Consider the following 20,388-nt stretch of genomic DNA (forward strand, 5'->3'; position numbering starts at 1 on the left):
AACCTTTCCTCAGGGACACCCCTCTTTCTCACCCAGAGCGGACACTCTAGCCCGCGTCTTAGCGCTTCCCCAGGACTCAGTTTCCCTGCGGGCTCAGCCCGCTACGTCAGGTTAGCCGCCGCTGCAGCGAAACCACGGACTGGATTTGGGGAACGAGCGCGCGTGCGGCGCTCTGGGCATGCGCGAGCGTGCCCCGGGCCCGGCCGCGGAAAGGGCCAGGGAGCGCGGCCGTGGCGCTGGCAGCGGTCGGCTCCCTCAGTTGCCGCGCTTTGGGGGCGTAGGCGCCCCTCGGACCAAGCCGGTGCCTTGGCCTCCTTGTGGAGGAGGCTGCCGCTCGGGTCTGCCAGCCGGCCGCGTCCTCACGTGCCGAGGCCGCCCCAGTGACCCCGCCCCCGGGCCGAGGATGTGAGGCCCGCTGGGCGTCCCTGAACCGAGCCCGGGTACCGGCACTGGGACTCTCGGCAGCGCCGGGCGATGGCCCTGCTGCCGGTGCGCCTCGCCTCCTGGGGCCTGGGGCAGTGACGGGGCGGGCGGGCGGGCGGGCGTGAGGAAGCGGCCCCGGCGCTGCGGGGAAGAAGGGGCTGCGAGTGCCATGGAGGGGGTGCTGTACAAATGGACCAACTATCTGAGCGGTGAGTGGCCCGGCCCGCCCGGGGAGCGCGCCGGGGGCCGGGGGCGCGCCGGGGGCCGGGGGCGCGCCGGGGGCCGGGTCCTTTGTCTGAGCGGCCCGAGGGCGGTGTCTCTGTGGACGGCGTCCGGACGCGCCTCCCGGGGGTCGGGGTCGGGGTCCCTTCTAAGGCCACAGAGGCCTGCCCGGACCGGGAATATTTCTCAAAAGCCGTTCTCTCACAGCACTGACACCCCTGCTGTATCGGTATAGCCCTCTCGGGGCTGGGTGAGAGCAGTAGCTGCCCACTCACTTCAAGGAAAGCTACAAAAAGGAAAAGCTGAGATTTGGGGTGACTCGAATGGCACGATGACCTCCGTGTGAGCGGGAGGAAGACGCTTACGCCCCTCATTCGGGTCTTCTGGGAGTGTCTGGAATTTTGCTGAAGGAGCTGGTCTCGTGGTCTCGCCTGGCTCGCAGATAGGTTAAAAGGTTTCAAGCAAGTGCCATCAGTAACCTGGAATTGCAGAGATGACAAGATCTTGTATTAAAAAAAAAAAAAAAGTCCCCAATGGAACACTTTTCCTTTGTCTCCTTCAGTTTTAACTGCGAGCAGACCAAGATATCAGAGTTCCACCTCAACAGTTTCAAAGCCCTAAGGTTTTTTGGTTTTCTTACGCAGTGTTCTTTTTGTTTTACAGACTCAAAAATTGCCTTAAAATGAATGCAAATAGTAGTACATACTTCCTTGCCTTAATGTGCAGAACGGCTTGAAAATAGTACCCACTCCCCATTTCAACTTGTGAATGTATTTTATATCCTGAGAAGGTTATAACACAACTATTCTTCAACTGTGAAGATGATTCAGGATTTTTTTCCCCCCACTTGTGCAATCAGTGTTTAATAAAAGCCTACTGTGTCACCTAGAGCAATAGAAGAAGAAGAGTCAGGAATAGGAGGATATGGAATGTGTGCCTGATTGCTTCTGTGAACAACTGTCTCCTTTGCCATGAGACCAGAAGAACTGGATGGTGCCCGGCTACCATTATTGAACATTATGATCAAAAATTCCGTAGAAGAATCCTGATTAAAAGGGGGAAAATGCAGAACAGAATTTCAAATTCTCATGGACTTGACTTTCTGGAGCCATGGAGGGTGGATGAACACTTGAAACTATTGCCCTGAGATAATCTTTAAACATGAAACCATCCCTTGGAGTCTTCTTAAAACCAAACAATAGTTTAGCTTAACTAGTAGAAAAAGGCCTGCCTTGAGCATGTTGCTCTTTTCAAGAACTACCTGTTTGGGATCAAGCTGACAACAGCATCTCGAAAGATTAGGTAGGAACCTAAGGGGAAAGTGAGTTTATATTAATGAGGGAGGAACAACTCAGAAAAGGAGGGTGAGAATGATTGCACAACTCGAAGAATGTAGTCAGTATCCCTAAGTTGTACATGTAGACACAAATTGGCATATGCTTTGCTGTGTGTATTCTCAATAACAAAATAAAATGTAGGAAAAAAACTGTGTGCTGGAACAAGGAGCTTGGGTGGCACAAGCACTTTCTGATTAGCTGCTAACCTAAAGGGTGGCAGTTAGAATCCACCCAGCAACTTTGAGGAAGAGAGGCCTGGCAATCCATAAAAATTACAGCTAGAAAACCCTGTGGAGCAGTTCTACTCCATAACATGTGGGGTTGCCATGAGTTGGGGCTGACTTGATGGCAGCTGACAACAACAGCAGAGTACTGGAACAAGTCCATGGGTGGTACAAACAGGTAACATAACACCATCAGCTACTGACCTTAAGGTTGGAGGTTCAAGTCCACCCAAAGTTGCCTCAGAAGAAAGTCTGGTGACCTACTTCTGAAAAATCAGCCGTTGAAAACCCTGTGCAGTAGTTCTATGCTGAAACACACAGGGTTGCCGCAAGTGGAAGTTTTTGGTTATGTGCTGGAAACTGCTCAGCACTGTTTTGGAATTGGGAAAAAAAAAAATTTTATTATGAAAAATGAGCTTACTCTTAAATTTAATAGCAGTTATTTTGAAACCACAAATATTTCTAGTATCTCTCAGAGTCAGGATATACATTTGTCCCATCCTTCCTTTGATGGGGCAGCATTCTAAAGGTTATAGTGTATGATGCTCTGGAATGTTTTAAGAATGGGTGTGTCTGGAAGGATCACTTGTGCAGTGTGGTGGTTTGCTTTTGTGTGGCCTTGCTGATTAAAAACTGTGCAAATAAGATAATTGTGGCCCACCAAAGGGATTGGTCAGTTTTGCTGCCGTGCTAGGCTTAAAATGAGCCATCCCAGGGGTGGGAAGAGAGGATCTCACCATCAAGAAGAGCCAAGAGCGGAATGCATGTCCTTTGGACCTGGGATCCCTGTGCTGAGAAGCTCCTGGAACCAGGAGACAGAGAGAGGGTGAGCTATAACACTGAAGATGGCAAGAAATGGTGGCAGAAGAGACCGGCAGGTTAATTCTCTAATAACCCCATAATCATGGATATTGTCTGTGAGTTCTGTGTGGCCATTGCAACGATCAAACTCAGCAGAGAAGTAGAAGACGCCATGCGAGGGATGGTTGGTGTCAGAATTTGTAAAGATGGTGGAGAGAGGAGGTATATCTGACCTCCGCCTTAAAGGAGTCAGCCTTGGCCTGTTGATCTTGATTCTCCTTCCCCCTCGTAAAGTGGGAGGAGGTCAGAAGACGGCACTGCCACGTCAGTTTTACAACTTGGCATTGTGACTTTGAAGAGGTTACCCGGCATAGCCAAAAAGTGCACCTGTTGGGTGTGCCCAGATTTACTTCCCTGTGCAGTGTGGTTAGCTGTGAGTTCCTGTTTATTTTTCCTGTACTGGTTAGTAGAGACTAGGTAAGGTGAGGGGTTTAGAAGACTGCTTTTGTTTCAAGGACTGTCAGTGATTAGATTAAACCCATTGATTAGATTAGATGTGGATAACTAAAGGTTGGGCTTTAGTGAACCGCCAAAGGCTAATTAACACTCCGTTCACTTAGAGAGGGCTTGACTGGATGAGTTTTCTTTTGAGGTCTCTTCTCTTAAGCTCTGAGATGTATGGATATTATGTCCTTGAGTAATATTTAGTTGCTGGTCCTTCACCCATTTCTATCACACACACTTTTTCTTTTCTTTCATCCTCAATGATTCCCCCCACCCCCACTTTTTTTTTTTTTTTTAACCTCTCGCTTTTCCTCTTTTCATTCTGTCTTCTATATGGGAATTTTAGTCTCTTCCTTGGAAACTCTATGGGGCAGTTCTACTCTGTCCTGTAGGGTCGCTATGAGTCGGAATCGACTTGACGGCAGTGGGTTTTGTTTTTTTGGTTTGCCCTAGTACATTATTTCCCGGTAGCGAGGTTCTTTTTTTCTGCTGTCTGTACTTGTGTATCTTTCAGTAAAGCAAAATTTCCCTAGGAGGATCCTTTGGAATCTTTGTCATGTGATCAACCTGTACCATCTGTTCTGTTGGAAGGTTCTATCTTTTCTTCCTAAGTAAGAAGTTAGTCCTGTGAGTGGTGCCAGGCTGGAGGCTCTAAAGAAGAGGGGAACTGGCTGGAGCCATTGCCAAAGGCAGCTGTCTTTACATCCTGCTGCTTATTCCCTCAGCATGGGCCCACCTCCTGCTGGACATACTGTTCATAGAAGCCCATCACACCGCTGGGCACTTTTCCTGGATATCCTTAAAACTGTGGTTCAGCACATTCTCTTTCATTAGGAGATAAATTAAGGAGCAGTAAATGCCAAAGAGGAACAAATGCTTTCTTGTTTCCTCCACCCTTCTGTGTGAATGGTCTCCTAAAAGACTATGTGTTGTGTTAATGACAAGGTTTGATGGAGACATCACTATTTTCCCTTCTTCTGAAGTTTGTTTTTAAAAGTAACATTTTTTTCCTTGTGGTTTTGCACGATGACTTTAAAATACATGTAATCCCAATCAGAGTTCTTGTTTGTTCTGAATTTTTCTTCAAAAGAGTGTATAGCCAATGCTTTTGTATATTCCTTTCATGCTGGCAGCTTCATATGGGATGCTTGTATCAAATTTGAGAGGAGAAGTTAGGAAATTAGTTATCAGTTGACCTGTTGAGTCCTTTGAAGATGATGTTCATCTCATTTGCCAACTACTGCGTGCTGGGTGCCGTGCTAGGCACAGGAGAGGCAACGTTGAACAAGGCAGCACAGACTATGCTCTCCTTGAGCCTACAGCCTGGTGGGGAAGGCAGGCATTCATTTGTAAGTGGTTAGTAGCATTTTCCAGGTGTGTGTAATTGAAGGAAGGCGAGACTAATATGGTCTGGGTTGTTGGGGAAGACTTCTTTGAGGGAAACCCTTAAGCAGAGCCTGGAGGATAAATAGAAGCTAGCTAAATGGGGAGGCCAAGGCAGAATTGCTGTTGGGGGCTGGAAGGAAGAACTTTCCAGGCCCAGGGAACGCTAACGTGAAGGCCCCTAAAGCGGGATATAAAGATTGGTGAATTCGAGGAAAGGACATAAAGTCTACCTGGCTGGCATCCTGATGAGAGTGAGGCTCTGACAAGGATACAGGAGTGGGTGGGTGGAAGAGAAGCTTGGTACGGCACGGCCTTGGGCTGGTTCAAACACTGTGGAGTGATTGTGTGTGTGTGTGTGTGTGTGTGTGTGTGTGTGTGTGTGTGTGTGAAAGAGAGAAAGAAATGATGAGATTCTTTAAAAGCTTACTATGTAGTATAGAGAGTTTCTGACTACATGTTTGTATCTCTTCCACTACATTTATTGTATTTTGCCAGGTGTTATAGTTATTTTGTAAACTTCTCTTCCCTCTTTAAAGTGTTAATTATTGAAAGTTGAAAATGTTATTAAGCCCTGAGAATAGCATCTAAATTGCTTGCTTGAGTGTACTCCTAGGATACTGGATGAGAAAGGAACAAAAGTATCTTTTTCCTAAAAGGCTAGCACACTCAGGTACTCCTGTGCTTTGTGTTTCTTCAGTGGAAAAAAAAAAAAAGCTTATGTGTGTTTTCTTCAGTAGTCCCGAGCTATCATTTTGAGCAGCAGAATGTTTGAAATTCTGGGATTTAGTGTCAAACCATCTCTTTAATTTTTTTTTTTTATTAACTTTTATTGAGCTTCGAGTGAATGTTTACAAATCAAGTCAGACTGTCACATATAAGTTTATATACACCTTACTCCGTACTCCCACTTGCTCTCCCCCTAATGAGTCAGCCCTTCCAGTCTCTCCTCTCATGACAATTTTGCCAGCTTCCAACTCTCTCTATCCTCCCATCCCCCCTCCAGACAGGAGATGCCAACACAGTCTCAAGTGTCCACCTGATATAATGAGCTCACTCTTCATCAGCATCTCTCTCCTACCCACTGTCCAGTCCCTTTCATGTCTGATGAGTTGTCTTCGGGAATGGTTCCTGTCCTGGGCCAACAGAAGGTTTGGGGACCATGACTGCTGGGATTCCTCTAGTCTCAGTCAGACCATTAAGTATGGTTTTTTTATGCGAATTTGGGGTCTGCATCCCACTGATCTCCTGCTCCCTCAGGGGTTCTCTGTTGTGCTCCCTGTCAGGGCAGTCATCGGTTGTGGCCGGACACCAACTAGTTCTTCTAGTCTCAGGATGATGTAGGTCTCTGGTTCATGTGCCCCTTTCTGTCTCTTGGGCTCTTAGTTATCGTGTGACCTTGGTGTTCTTCATTCTCCTTTGATCCAGAAAACCATCTCTTTAGAGGTTAGAATATTAAAACTGGGATGAAAAGCGAATCCATTAAATATTTTACAGACACCCATGTTGTGTGAGACATAGTGCTAGGCACCATGCTCTTAATACGTTCATCTTTCCAGCCCTGTAGGTCAGCCAAGGGCCATTATACATGCAAGGTTGGATATTGATACTGTGTGGTAGAACACTGGTTCAGGGGCAAAGAGACCTAAATTCTGATCCCAGCTGTGTCACTGCCAGCCACAGAGTCACTTTACCATTCTCAGCTTTCGTCTCTTTCTCCATAAAAATGATGGCATTTATCAGTTGTAAGAATAGTAAAAACCTTACTAACACAGTGTGTCGGGCACTATTCTAAACATTTCACATGGATTAGTTTATTTAATCTTTTTAACAATTTTGAGAAGCAGTTGCGTTTATTATCCTCATTTTCCCCATGAAGACATTGAGGCATAGAAAGGTAGAGTAACTCATAAATTCAGTCAGTGACAGAGCTGGGAATTGGCTTCCTGGTGTCTGGCTCCAGGTTCAGTGCTACATCACACATGATGCTTTTAAAGATCCTTCGTGCTTGCTCGTTATATGATTTAGCTGATTCTTAATATGCCTATATTTACATGTTTAACCCAGAATAGCAGAGTATTTGGGGGTGAGAGGTAGGGAGGAAGTCTGGAGTGAAGAAAGTTTGAGCGCCCAATATTGTGCCGTTTGCATGTTTTGGCACAAGGAAGTGTTGTGAGTTGTGCTTTGAGTTTTCTGCTTTGCACTTCTACCTCTCTTTCGTGCCTCCTCAGAAGACAGGAGGGCTGTGAGCTCTGGCCAGCTGCAGGCTTCACGGGCCCCTCCAGCAGGTCAGGGCAGAAGCCAACTGTGGCACTTCATTCCAAAACTAACAAAAACTTGTCTTATACTGGGCAGATGGTTGTCATTGAGAAGATCCTATAATTTTGCTTCCCTGCAAGTGGAGACTGGTGACTCTTACCCCATATGTTTGTGCTGTATAAGCAGCACCAGGACGACATCTGGGATGCCAGTGATCCAGAGCAGAACTCTCATAGTCTCGCAGCCACTGGTCAACTTTTTTTTTTTTTTTAATGTCTTTATTGAGATAATTCACGTACCATAAAATTTGCCCATTGAACGTGTGCAAGATAATAGTTGTTTAGTGTATTTACAGTTGCACAGCCATCACCCCAGTCAATTTTAGAACATCTTCATCCCTCCAAAAAGAAACCCAGCAGCCACGAGCAGTCACTACCTGTAATCTGGAGCCCTGGTGGCATAGTGCTTAAGAGCTCAGCTGCTAACCAAAAGGTTGGTGGTTCGAATCCACCAGTTGCTCCTTGGAAACCCTATGGGGCAATTCTCCTCTGTCCTATAGGGTCACTGTGAGTAGGAACTGACTCTACGGCACCTAAATACAACAATCTGTAACCTAGCATCAGGAATCACCTAGATTCCTGAGGGACAAGAATCAGAATCAGTACAAAGCTCCAACTTTTTCACTGTTTCTGACACCGGCCATACCCTGCACAGCACTCTACTTCTCTGCTGGGTTTGATAATTTGTTGCAGTGGCCACACAGAACTCACAGACCATACTCAAAATTGTGTGATTTAGGAAAGTAACAAGCTACAACTTAGGATCAGGATCAACATGGAAGTAACAAGATACAACACAGAAGACAATTCGTCAATCAGGACAGCTTCCAACCAAGATAGCTCTCGGCTTCTTCTCTACCAAGACGGTGGCCCTTTGCTCAACCTTTGGGCCTCACCTTTGCCACTGGGCCATTCCCTGCCTCTGTCCTGCTTGGTTCCACCAACAAGTGCCCAGAAACACCCTGTTCCGCCAGCAGGCCTCCTGGGCACTCAGCTCTCTCTGTTTCCATGGCTGGCAAGAATCACTGCAGCTGTCTCCCCACTCATGATTCCTGCCACGCTTGTACTGCTGCTGCCATCTCATGCTGTCTTCAGTGCTACAGCTCTTGACCTGTTCTTTTAGGAGGTTCCCTCTCTCCTATTGTCTCTCTTTAAAAACCTCTGTCCAGTTGCCTGCTTATATAAGCAAGCTCCTTGTCAATTTCAGGGCATGGCCTTCCCAGCCAGGCCACAAACTGACCAATCCCTGTAAGGTCACTTAATCCTGTTGGGTGGTTTAGCACCTTATTTGCATAGTAAACTGACTAGTTGCTGCAAGTTGTGTAAAATAGACCAATCACAGGGCAAGCTGTGGCCCAACCAATCATTTTTAGCAGAATTGTAAACTCAGGACCAGAAAGGCCATATATATGGGAAACCCACTGCACAGCACTGCTCATCCCCCAATCCATCACCCTACCCTAGGCAACTACTAGTCTTCTGTCTGTAAAGATTTGCTTATATTGGGCATGTCATAAAAATGGAGCCATACAATATGTGATCTTTTGTGATGGCTTATTTTACTAAGCATGCTTTTTTTGGTTCATCCATGTTGCAGTTTGTATTTATACTTCGTTTCTTTTTGTGGCTACATAATATTCCATTGTATTGATATACCACTTTTGTTTATTCGTGTGTTGATGGACATTCGAGTTGTTTCTATTTTTTGACTATTATGAATAATGCTGCTATGAACATTCGTGTATAAGTTGTTGGGTAAACGTATGTTTTCATTTCTCTTGGATATATACCTAAGAGTGGAGTTGTTGGGTCATATGGTAACTCTTTGTTTAACGGTTTGAAGAATTGCCAACTGTTTTCCAAAGCGTAGCACCATCGCACATTCTCATCAGCAGAGAATGAGGGTTCTCATTTTTCCACATCCTTGCCAATACTTGTCATTGTCTGTATTTTTTAATATAGCCATCCTGGTGGGTGTGAAGTGGTATCTTTTGGTAGTTTTGATTTATATTTCCCTAAGGACTAATGAGTAGAACCCTGATGGCGCAGTGGTTAAGCATTTGACTGCTAATCGAAAAATCGGCAGTTCAAGTCCACCTTAGCCACTCCCTGGGAAACCCTACGGGGCAGTTCTACTCTGTTCCGTAGGGTTGCTATGAGTCGGAATCGAGTCAACGGTACTGCGTTTGATTTGGTTTAAGGACTAAAGAAAGGAGCCACGGGCATAGCAAGGGTAACGAGCACCCCGGGGCAATCTCTGAGTTGTGCCCCCCCCCACAAATTCAAGATGAATAGACATTGATTGCAACAACAAAAAGGAGAAGTTGAGCACCCACAGCCACACACAATTTCCCACCACGCCCACAGCCCTGGCGGCAGGTGGGCTGACAGGCAGGCTCTGAGGGACGCCTAGGCCATGGTAATGGCAGTGGCACAAGTGACGCCTCCAGGCAGGTGAATCTTCCTGGCAGACACAGACACCAAGAGCCACAGCAGCAGAGACCAGTGCCAAAACGTGGCTGAAGCAGGCACGGCCTTTCTGGGGCAGCTCAAGTCCTGCATAGTTTGGTCTTGGATGTATCTCTGGACCATGTAGTGTCACCTCCTCTGACAGTGTGACCCAGTGCTGTCTGCACCCCCCGCATTTCCCTAGTGAAGCCACTGGTGCCCCTTGAACTTGTGCCCCTGGGGGCAAGTACCCCCCTCCAACAACTCTGAAAGGAACTCTGCTGGCACAGTTGTTAAGAGCTTGGCTGCTAACCGAAAGGTTTGCGGTTCAAATCCACCAGCCGCTCCATGGATGAAAGATGTGGCACTCTGCTTCCATAAAGATTTACAGCCTTGGAAACCTTATGGAGTAGTTTCACCCTGTCTTATAGGGTCGCTATGGCAGAATTGACTCAATGGTGGTGGATTTTATTAAAAACAAACAAACCCATCGCTGTTGAGTAAGTTCTGACTCGTGGTGACCCCGCGTGTTACAGAATGGAAGTAAGTTCTGTAGGGTTTTCTTGGCTATAATCTTTACAGAAACAGATCACCAGGCTTTTCTTCGAATGAGTTTGAACCACCAACCTTTCAGTTAGTAGACGAACACAAACTGCCCATTTTTTAATTGGGCTATTTTTCTTTTCATTATTGAGTTTTAAGTGTCCTTTATGTATCTAGATACAAGTCCTTTATCAGGTATATTATGTACAAATATTTTCTCTTATCCTCTAGGTTGTGTTTTCACTTTATTGCAACAAAAAAGTTTTTAATTTTGATGTAGTCCGTTTTGTCAATTTTTCTTTTATTGCGTGTACTCTTGGTATTACATCTAAGAAACCACTGCTTAACCCAAGGTCAAAGAGTTACGCCTATTTTTCTCAAGGTGTTTTATAGATTTAGCTCTCACATCTAGGTCTTTGACTCATTTTTAATTAAATTTTGCATATCACGTGAGGTACAACATTCTTTTACATGTGGTCAACCATTTATTTATGCAATTCATGGTTTCACTGACAGGGTCCTGGGCCAGTGCTGTATTTGAGTGGCTAAGTGCAAAAGGTTTGAGTCAGAAAGCCTTGAATGCAAACCTTTGCTCTACTGCTTAATAGTGCTGACACCTTGAGCCAATGGGCATACCTAGGTATGTTGTGAGGATGAAGCATATATGAACATGCCTGAGTAGCTGTTTAGATTAATGATGCCAGGAAAATTCAGTTTGTGTGTGTTTAACCTTTCCTGGGTGCGAATCATGGCTCCTGTGGTTTCTGAGGATGTATATACCCAGAATTCCTTAAATCCCTCTTTTGGAGATGAGAGGGGTGTAAATTATACAGGAAAAGGCTCAGATAAACTCAGTATCAGAATTTTGAAGTTGACTCTACAGGTCTGTGACAGTCATGTGGCCCCCTTTGGATGAATGATGATTATAGATCATGTAGTTTAATTCTGTGTACCACTGGTCTGTACTTTTGCTTCCAGCAAAAATTAATAATTTAAGAAACTTAAAGAGATCTTGGACCATTTCCTCATTGGCACCCCATCAAAAGCAGTACTAGCTTTCCCATTGATTCCAACATGTGATGTGTTTGGAGATACCAGGAATGATCCATGGAGCCTTTTACGTCATTGAAGTGGTCTGTGCGTTGAAGAAGCCTGAGAACCATTGTTTTTGGACTGCACTCTCAGTGTTTAGTCTTAACCACTTCGTGTTGCCATTAATTTCATCTTGTGTAGATTGAAGAAAAGCCAGTGAAATTCTATTAGAAACAGATTTGAGACAGTAAAACAGGCTAGTTACTGTTGAGCACAAGACAGATGAAGGAGACAACAGGGATGTTCAAAAAACACCATGGTAATGTACTAGGACATTTCTCTCCCTGGATTCATTTTCAGGTTGGCTTGTGGGGTGTGTGACAGTACAAGGAGAAATGGAGAAATGGATAATGCTTATAGAGTTAGCCAGAGAGAGGGCTGGTCTTTTTTCAGTATTCGTATCACATGAAGCAAAATATCATTTGCTTGAGAATCTACTTCTTTTCCTTCAGATGGAATTGTTTCTGTATATGGTATTTTTTTTTTTTTTTTTGCAAATGTGTGTTATACTTTTTTTTTTTGCCAGTCGTTCACCCCCCACATTATTTTTGTAAGCACACTATGTCAATTTTTTTTTTTTTTTAACACATTGTTGCCTTCAATTTCTATTTCTGATCGCATGGAAACTTCACTTAAAGTAGGTATTGATTTTATATTACTTGAAATTTAAGCCAAAAGTTTTTACCGGTAGATCAAAAGTTCACATACAAAATTTAACTTTTGTAATTTCCTGATAAAATATCATCATCATTCTCATGAATGGAACAGTGGGATACTATGTTGAAACCAAAGAGAATGAATGCATGAAGAACTACAAAATTAGTAAGTAAGAAGCGATCATAGGCCTAAAACTAAAAGAACAAAATTTGTGTGTATTTTATCACTGTCATACATCTCAAACTGAAACATGATTAGGACCAAAAGTAACATTTTTGGACTATTTTTATACACGTAAGCAGGAGATTAAAGAAAGTGAACAGAATGAAAAGATTTACCTGTCATATGGGAGGACCAGTGAAAGATCAAAATTCACTTCTGGAAATGTCATGAGACATAATGCAGTATATGCATGGACGCACTATGCTAGAACTGTTTTTACTTAATGTCATCATCTCTACACATTATACGTGGGCGCATTATTCATGTGGGTGTGTTATTTGCAAAAAATATGGTAGACCAAGACGAGGATGACTTTGTCTTGATTTTTAAATTCCAGGGGGATGGTTTCAGCAATCCACCTTCAACACTTTAATAGCCCCCACTCATTTTTCATCCATTCAAGAAATACTTAAGGGGCACCATCTTCTTATCAGATCCTGTGTGGGTATTGGGGAAACTGTATTGAGTAAAACGTGATCCTTGTTCTCAAGGAGGTCATTGTTGTTAGGTGCCGTCGAGTTGATTTTGACTCATACCGACCCTATGTACAACAGAATGAAGAGCTGCCCAGTCCTGCGCCATCCTCACACTCTGGTATACTTGAGCTCATTGTTGTAGCCACTGTGTCAATCCATCTCATTGACGTCTTCCTTTTTTTCCGCTGACCCTGTACTTGACCAGGAAACCCTGGTGGTGTAGTGGTTAAGTGCTATGGCTGCTAACCAAATGGTCGGCAGTTCAAATCTACCAGGTGCTCCTTGGAAACCATACAAGGCAGTTCTGCTCTGTCCTATAGGGTCGTTAATGAGTTGGAATCGACTTGACGGCAGTGGGTTTGGTTTGGCAAGGCTACTTTACCAAGCATGTTGTCTTTCTCCAGGGACTAGTCCCTCCTGATAACATGTTCAAAGTATTTGAGACAAAGTTTCACCATCCTTGCTTCTAATGAGCATTCTGGCTGTACTTCTAAGACAGATTTGTTAGTTCTGGCAGTCCATGGTATATTCAGTATTCTTCACCAAGACCATAATTCAAAGGCATCAATTCTTCCTTGGTCTTCCTTATTCATTGTCCAGCTTTCACAAGCATATGAAGCGACTGAAAACACCGTGGCTTGGGTCAGGTGCACCTTAGTTCTCAAAGTGACATCTTTGCTTTTTAACATCTTAAAGAGGTCTTTTGCAGCTGGTTTTCCCCGTGCAGTGCATTGTTTGATTCCTTGACTGCCGCTTCCATGGGTGTTGATTGTGGGTCCAAGTAAAAGGGAAGATCGTAGTCTAGTAGAAATGCTTCTCAACCATGAAAATTCCCTTCCAGCTAAATTAGTTATTTTGACCTTTAACCTTTCAGGTGATTGCCCCAAAGCTGTGGCCTGACAAGGCTTAGAGGGACCACATTACGTATAGATGGTCCCTAAAGGTGGTTAGGTGTTACTTATCATCCTCTGGTGTCTTTACTGGTTAAGGCAATTTGGGGGCACCTTTAACAGGCTGGAACATTAGATCTTTGTCATCCCAGGTTGCCACCGCTAATGTCCTGCTGCTTTGGCCAGTATACATGACTTGAACGGAGACTAGCTTTTCCACTTCTAAGGCCAGTGTTGATTGTTGCTAGGTGCCATTGAGTCAATTTGCGACTCATAGCAACCCTATTTGACAGAGTAGAACTACCCCATAGGGTTTCCTAGGCTGTGATCTTTATGGAAGCAGATTGCCAGGTCTTTCTTCCATGGAGCTGCAGGGTGAGTTCCAACTGCCAGCCTTTTAGTTAGCAGCCAAGCACTTAACTGGTGTCACAAGGGCTTCTTGAGGCCAGTTTAAGCAGCCAGAAATTTAGTGGGAAGAAGGTAAAGAGAAGTAGATATAAAATTGACCAAAGGAGACAGGCATACCTTGGTCAAAAAAAAAAAGTAGAGAGAACCACTTTTCAGGAGTGGTCAGGGAAAACTTCATGGAGGAGGTGAAACTAAAGGGCGGGTAGAATTGGCCTAGAAAGAGGGAGGAGGATTGAGGGGACTACTCATTGAAGAAACCAGTAGGACTAAAAAGGAGGGTTTGTTTCTGGGAGTAGGAGGAAATACCGAGGTGTTATTATGGGGTGGGATTAGATTGTTAAGCCAAGTCTGAGAGTTTAGAATTGGTGTGGTAGGGAGTCATTCCACCTTTCTGAATAGGGGGAAGAACTGGTAAAAGCAGTACTTAAGGAAGATTAAACTGGTTGAAACATGATAAGGGAGGTGGGAGAACTGAAATAAAAGGGCAAGATATGAGGGAAGGGGAGGAGGAAGTTATTATCCCCCATTTCACAGATTAATAAATGGAGGCTCATAAGATAAATAACTAGAGGTATACAGCATATGGAAAGGGCCTGACTTCATGCCCTTTTCATAGCTTGACACTCTGTGCCCCAGGGTGAGCGTAATGAAACGTTGAGACCATTAAGAAATGAGGATGTCTTGGAAGGACCTGATGACTAACCTGAAGGGGTGGGGCAGAAGTAATCCTTAGGTTTTGGCACTTGGACGGTGAAAGGAAGCTGAGACTTGAGAGAGACATCAAAATCAGGAGAAAGGTGATGTGTTAAACCTGGAAGGAACTTTATAAATTGGAAAATAATGCCCAGAGGAATTAAGTGACATGTTCGAGATGACATATCTGGGTGTTATGAGTTTGGATGTGCACCAAGGTTTCCTGACTATTCTGTTGAGTAAGGTGATGGTAGGACATATAGGAGGCACTGTCCAGAACAAATAAGTATGCAGCTCGCCAGCCCAAAGCCCACAGGAGAAGTGACTCACAGCAGGCTGTAACAGAAGATTCTAAAGAGAATTTGATGTAATGCATTATACTTGTGGTTAGTCTCGTCAGCATCTGCATGCCTGACTCCCCACTAGACTGGCACTCCTTGAGGTCTGGGATCTTCTTTTCTGTATATCTCCAAGCCTGGCAAAGTATAACTGCTTAGAAACTCTCTGTGAATTAGTTAATGGTGAATAAACAAGATTGTAATTTAGCTAATACTTGGTTATTATCCATTACCACAAGGGGTGTCTCTTCTTCTTTTTCCTTTTTTCCTCTTCCCCAGCCACAGCAAGGATCTTACTGGCTGACCTGGCATAGGAACCTAAGGCTTGGCTATCCATTGTCCTGTCTGGAGCTCCCCCAGGGGAGGGATCGGATGGGGTGGGTGTGGCTGAGCACCCAGAGCTGGACATTGGAAAACGCCAAGGCTATCAATGTCAGTTGTCGTCATTGTTGTCGTACCAGTACCAGGCTCTTTTGACTACCATAGCTGTAAAGTAGGCTATGAGGTCAGGCAGTGCGAGTCCTCCTACTTTCTTCTTCTTCTTCACTAGTGCTTTACTTATCCAGGGCTTCTTCCCTTTCCATATAAAGTTAATGATGAGTTTTTTTTTCATCTTTTTAAAGAATGTTGTTGGTATTTGGATCGGAATTGCATTGTATTTATAAATCGCTTTGGTAGAATTGTCATTTTCACAATGTTGAGTCTACCTATCCATGAATATTGTATGTTTTTCCATTTATTTAGGTCTCTTTTGGTTTCTTGCAGTAGTGTTTTGTAGTTTTCTTTGTATAGGTCTTTTATATCTCTGGTTAGATTTATTCCCAAGCTTTTTTTTTTTTTTTTTTTTTTTTAGGAGCTATTATAAATGGTATTGTTCTCCTGATTTCCTTTTCATCATTCCCTTTCTTGGTGTATAGGAATCCAATTGATTTTTGTATGTTTATCTTATATCCTGCTGCCCTGCTGAATCTTTGTATTAGTCCAGTAGTTTTCTCATGGAGTCTTTTAGATTTTCATCTGCAAATAGGGACAGTTTAAATTCTTCATTACCAATTTGGATGCCTTTATTTCTGTTTCTTGCCTTATTGCTCTAGCTAAGACTGCCAACGCAGTGTTAAATAGAAATGGTGATAAAGGGCATCCTTGTCTTGTTCCTGTTCTCATGGGGAATGTTTTCAGCCTCTCTCCATTGAGAACGATGTTGGCCATTGGTTTTGCATAGATATTCTTTATTATGTTGAGAAATTTCCCTCCTATACCTATGTTATTGAGAGTTTTTATCAGGAATGGGTATTGGACTTTGTTAAATGCCTTTTCTACGTCGATTGAGATGATCATGTGATTCTTTTCTTTCCTTTTATTTATGTGGTGGATTATGTTGATTGATTTTCTAAAGTTGAACCATCTTTGCATACCTGATATGAATCTAAAGTTAAAAAAAATAGCAATCGTGTTTATGCATAGAAAAAGCCATCAAAATATTCATATATATGAAGCAAAAACTGATAAAAGTAAAAGCAGAAATAGACAAATCCACAGTCACACTTGAAAACTTCAACATCCTTTCTGTTATCCATAGAATCAAACCCACTGCCGTCAAGTCGATTCCAACTCATAATGACCCCATGGCATTTCTAAGGCTGTAAATCTCTACAGAAGCAGACTGCTACATCTTTCTCTTGCGGAGCTGCTAGTCGTTTCGAACCGCCGACCTTTCAGTTAGCAGTCATTTGCTTTAACCACCTGGCAAGCAGGTCTTCTTAATCCATAGAACAGTAGGCAGTAAATCAGCAAGGATATAGAAGATGTTGTACACTATCAGCCAACTTGACCTAACTGAAATTTATAGAACAATCCACCAGACAAGAGCAGAACATTGCACTTTTTTTTCAGAAGCACATGGAACATTCTCCAAGATAGACCACATACTGGGCCATATAGAAACCTTAGCAAATTTAAAAGAATGTTCTGTGTCTAAGTGGAATTAAGCTAAAAACCAATAACAGAATGTTAAGAAATTAAATAATACACCTCAGAGTAACCCACGAGTCAAAGAGGAAGTCTCCAGGAAAATTGGAAAATATTTTGAACTTAAGGAAAATGAAAACTCAACAGTGATTGTCCAGGGGTGAAGGCTCGGGGAGGGTTTGACTACAAAGTGGTAGCACAAGGGAATTGAGATAGAAAGGCAATGGAATTTTTCTGTATCTTGATTATTGTGGTGGTGGTTAGAGGACTATGCGGTTATAAAAATTCAGAACTGTTCACCAAAGAAGGAATGTCATTGTAAATTAAAAGTAATTTTTAGAAAGTTTTAAAAGTATCTGTTTAATGGAGTGCAGTTTTTTATAGGAATGTGTTTAGATGAGCTATTTGTCATGAGGCTGCTTAAAAAGGGAAGCTACAGTATTTTTTCTTCAGATGTGAGTATGACTCACAAGGAATCATGTTTTTGGTTTGGATTTTTAAAGGAAAAGGAATATCTCCTTTTAGAAATTTTGATTTAAAAATGGTGGCTGCTGTTGTAAACTAAAAAATGAAGAATTTATGGAAACCGTGGTGGTGTAGTGGTTAAGTGCTACGGCTGCTACCCAAGAGGTCGGCAGTTCGAATCCGCCAGGCGCTCCTTGGAAACTCTATGGGGCAGTTCTACTCTGTCCTGTAGGGTCGCTGTGAGTCGGAATTGACTCGACGGCAGTGGGTTTGGTTTGGGTTTTGGTGCCAGAATAGATCCGAATATAATAAGTATGCTTTTTTTTTTTTTTTGACAAGAAAATTATACTAATTGAAAAAATAATATAGTTCAATATTAGTTGAGCTGGAAAACCTTTTGGCTAAAGATAAAATGAATTTTGCAAACAATTGCTTATCAATGAAGTTGTTATTGTTGTTATTGCCATCCAGTTGACTCTAACTCATGCGTGCAGAGTGGAACAGCTACCTTGGGTTTTTAAGGCAATGACCTTTTCGGAAGTAGATCCTCAGGCCTGTTTTCCAAGGCACCTCCAGATGAGTTGGAATTGCCAACCTTTTGGCTAGTAGTTGAGCTCTTAACCGTTTGCACCATCTGCTCATTGCCCTCAAGCCGATTCCGACTCAGTAACCCTATGTGTTGGAGAAGACTCACAGGCAGCCATCTAAGGACTCCATTAATTAAGTATAGAAAGGCATTTGTGGTAAGTGGGAAAAGAACTAGCTGGTAGCAGTTCTAGAATAATGATCTTCAGAACATGGAACTTTGTGGATCCCTGGGAACAATGTCAAACAAATGACACCAGCCATGTCAGTGCCAGTTAAAGTGGGTGCTGGAGGCACTGTTAGGCTGCTTCCTAGCTGGAGGGGAAAGAGTAATGTGATTGAAGAATGATGTCTGCTGTGGGTAAGGAAAGGGAGGGACCATGACTTACCTGTAGCTGTGGTAATTTTCAAGGAGCCCTAGTGGCACAGTTGCTAAAGAGCTTGGCTGCTAACTGAAAGGTTGGCGGTTTGAACTACCAGTTGCTCTGTGGGAAAAAGATGTGGCAGTCTACTCCTATATTTACAGCCTCGGAAACGCTATGGAGCAGTTTTACTCTGTCCTATTAAAAAAAAAAAAAAATTTGCATGTAAATATTGAACTTTATTCTGAAATGTTGAATTTCACAGAGCTGAAGAATTTTAAGTACTTGTTAGCAATTAGAAGTCTCTGTATTAGACTTTTGAAGACAAAAGTGGGGTGTATTTGCTTTTCTTCATGAAATAGGTATAAATATCTCATAAAAGATCATATGAAGCTCCTTTTTTTCTCAGTCTTATTTTTGTGTATGTGCATATGTTTTTTTATTGTGCTTTAGATAAAAGTTTACAGAGCAAATTAATTTCTCATTAAACAATTAATACACATATTGTTTTGTGACATTGGTTGCCAACCCCACGATGTGTCAACACTCTCCCCTTCTTGACTTCGGGTTACCCATTTCCATTCATCCAACTTTGCTGTTCCCTCCTGCCTTCTTGTCCTTGTCCCTGGGCTGGAATGCCCGTTTAGTCTTATATACAAGGTAGAGCTGCATGTATTATTGTTTGTTTTATGGGCCTTTCTAATCTTTGGCTGAAGAGTGAACCTCAGGAGTAACTTCAGTACTGAGTTAAAAGGATGTCTGGGAGCCATACTCTTGGGATTTCTCCATTCTGTCAGACCAGCAAGTCTATTCTTTTTTTTTTTTTATGAGTTTGAATTTTGTTCTGAATTTTTCTCCAGCTCTAACCAGGACCCTCTATTGTGATCGCTGTCAGAGCAGTCAGTGGTGGTGGTAGCCGGGCACCATCTAGTTGTACTGGACTCTAGTCTGGCGGAGGCTGTGAGCCATGGTATTTTCAGTCACCTCATATGCATGTGAAAGCTGAACAGTCAATAAGGAAGGCCTAAAAAGAATTGGTACATTTGAATTATGATGTTGGTGAACAATATTGAATGTACTGTGGATTGCCAGAAGAACGAACACATCTATCTTGGAAGAAATATAGCCAGAATGCTTCTTAGAAGTGAGAATGGTGAGACTTCATCTTACATACTTTGGACGTTATCAAGAGGGACCAGTCCCTAGAGAAGGACATCATGCTTGGCTTGTTCTGTTGTGCATAGGGTCACTATGAGTTGGAACTGATTTGATGGCACCTAACAACAACAGGGAAACCCTGGTGGCGTAGTTCTTAAGTGCTACGGCTGCTAACCAAAGGGTCGGCAGTTTGAATCCACCAGGCACTCCTTGGAAACTCTATGGGGCAGTTCTACTCTGTCCTGTAGGGTTGCTATGAGTTGGAATCAACTCAACGGCACTGGGTTTGGGTTTTTTTTTTTAAACAACAACAGCCACTTTGACAATATTGTACAAACATCACCACTAGGTATCTGTTTCCAAAACCTTTCCATCACCTCAAACTGAAACCCCAAACCCATTAAGCAATAACTTCCCGTTCCCACCTTCCCCCAGCCCCTGTGTTACAAGTTTATTGAGATATAATCTACATACCGCACAATTTGCCATTTGAAGTGTACAATTCAGTGGGTTTTAGTATATTCATAGAGTTGTGCAACAAGCACCACAGTCAACTTTAGAACATTTTCATCACCCCAGAAAGAAGCTCCATACCCTTTAGTTATCACCCTCCAATCCCTGCATTCCCACACTGATCTATTCTCTGTCTTTATCAGTTTGCCTATTCTGGTCATTTCATGTAAATGGATCCATGCAATGTGTGGTCTTTTTGACTGGTTTCTTTAACTTCGCATAATATTTTCCAGATTCATCCATGTTGAAGCATATATCAGTATTTCGTTCCTTTTGACGACAAAATAGCTTTCCATTGTATGGATATATCACTTTTTGTTTATTCACTCAGCAATTGATAGATTTGGGTTGTTTCCAC

General features: G+C 43.1%; 1 protein-coding gene across 1 annotated transcript in view; it reads left to right on the forward strand.

The window, feature by feature from the left end:
* The first annotated feature begins 549 nt into the window (after positions 1–549).
* The window catches only part of PLEKHA8 (pleckstrin homology domain containing A8), an 83,247-nt gene continuing 63,408 nt past the window's right edge, over positions 550–20,388 (forward strand). Inside the window, exon 1 of the mRNA XM_010587190.3 lies at positions 550–632. Coding sequence (XP_010585492.2) covers positions 593–632 — 40 coding nt within the window. The 5' untranslated portion in view covers positions 550–592. The remainder of the gene's footprint in view (positions 633–20,388) is intronic.

The sequence above is a fragment of the Loxodonta africana genome, chromosome 8 (genome assembly GCF_030014295.1).
Source record: "Loxodonta africana isolate mLoxAfr1 chromosome 8, mLoxAfr1.hap2, whole genome shotgun sequence".
NCBI classification, from domain to species: Eukaryota; Metazoa; Chordata; class Mammalia; order Proboscidea; family Elephantidae; genus Loxodonta; species Loxodonta africana.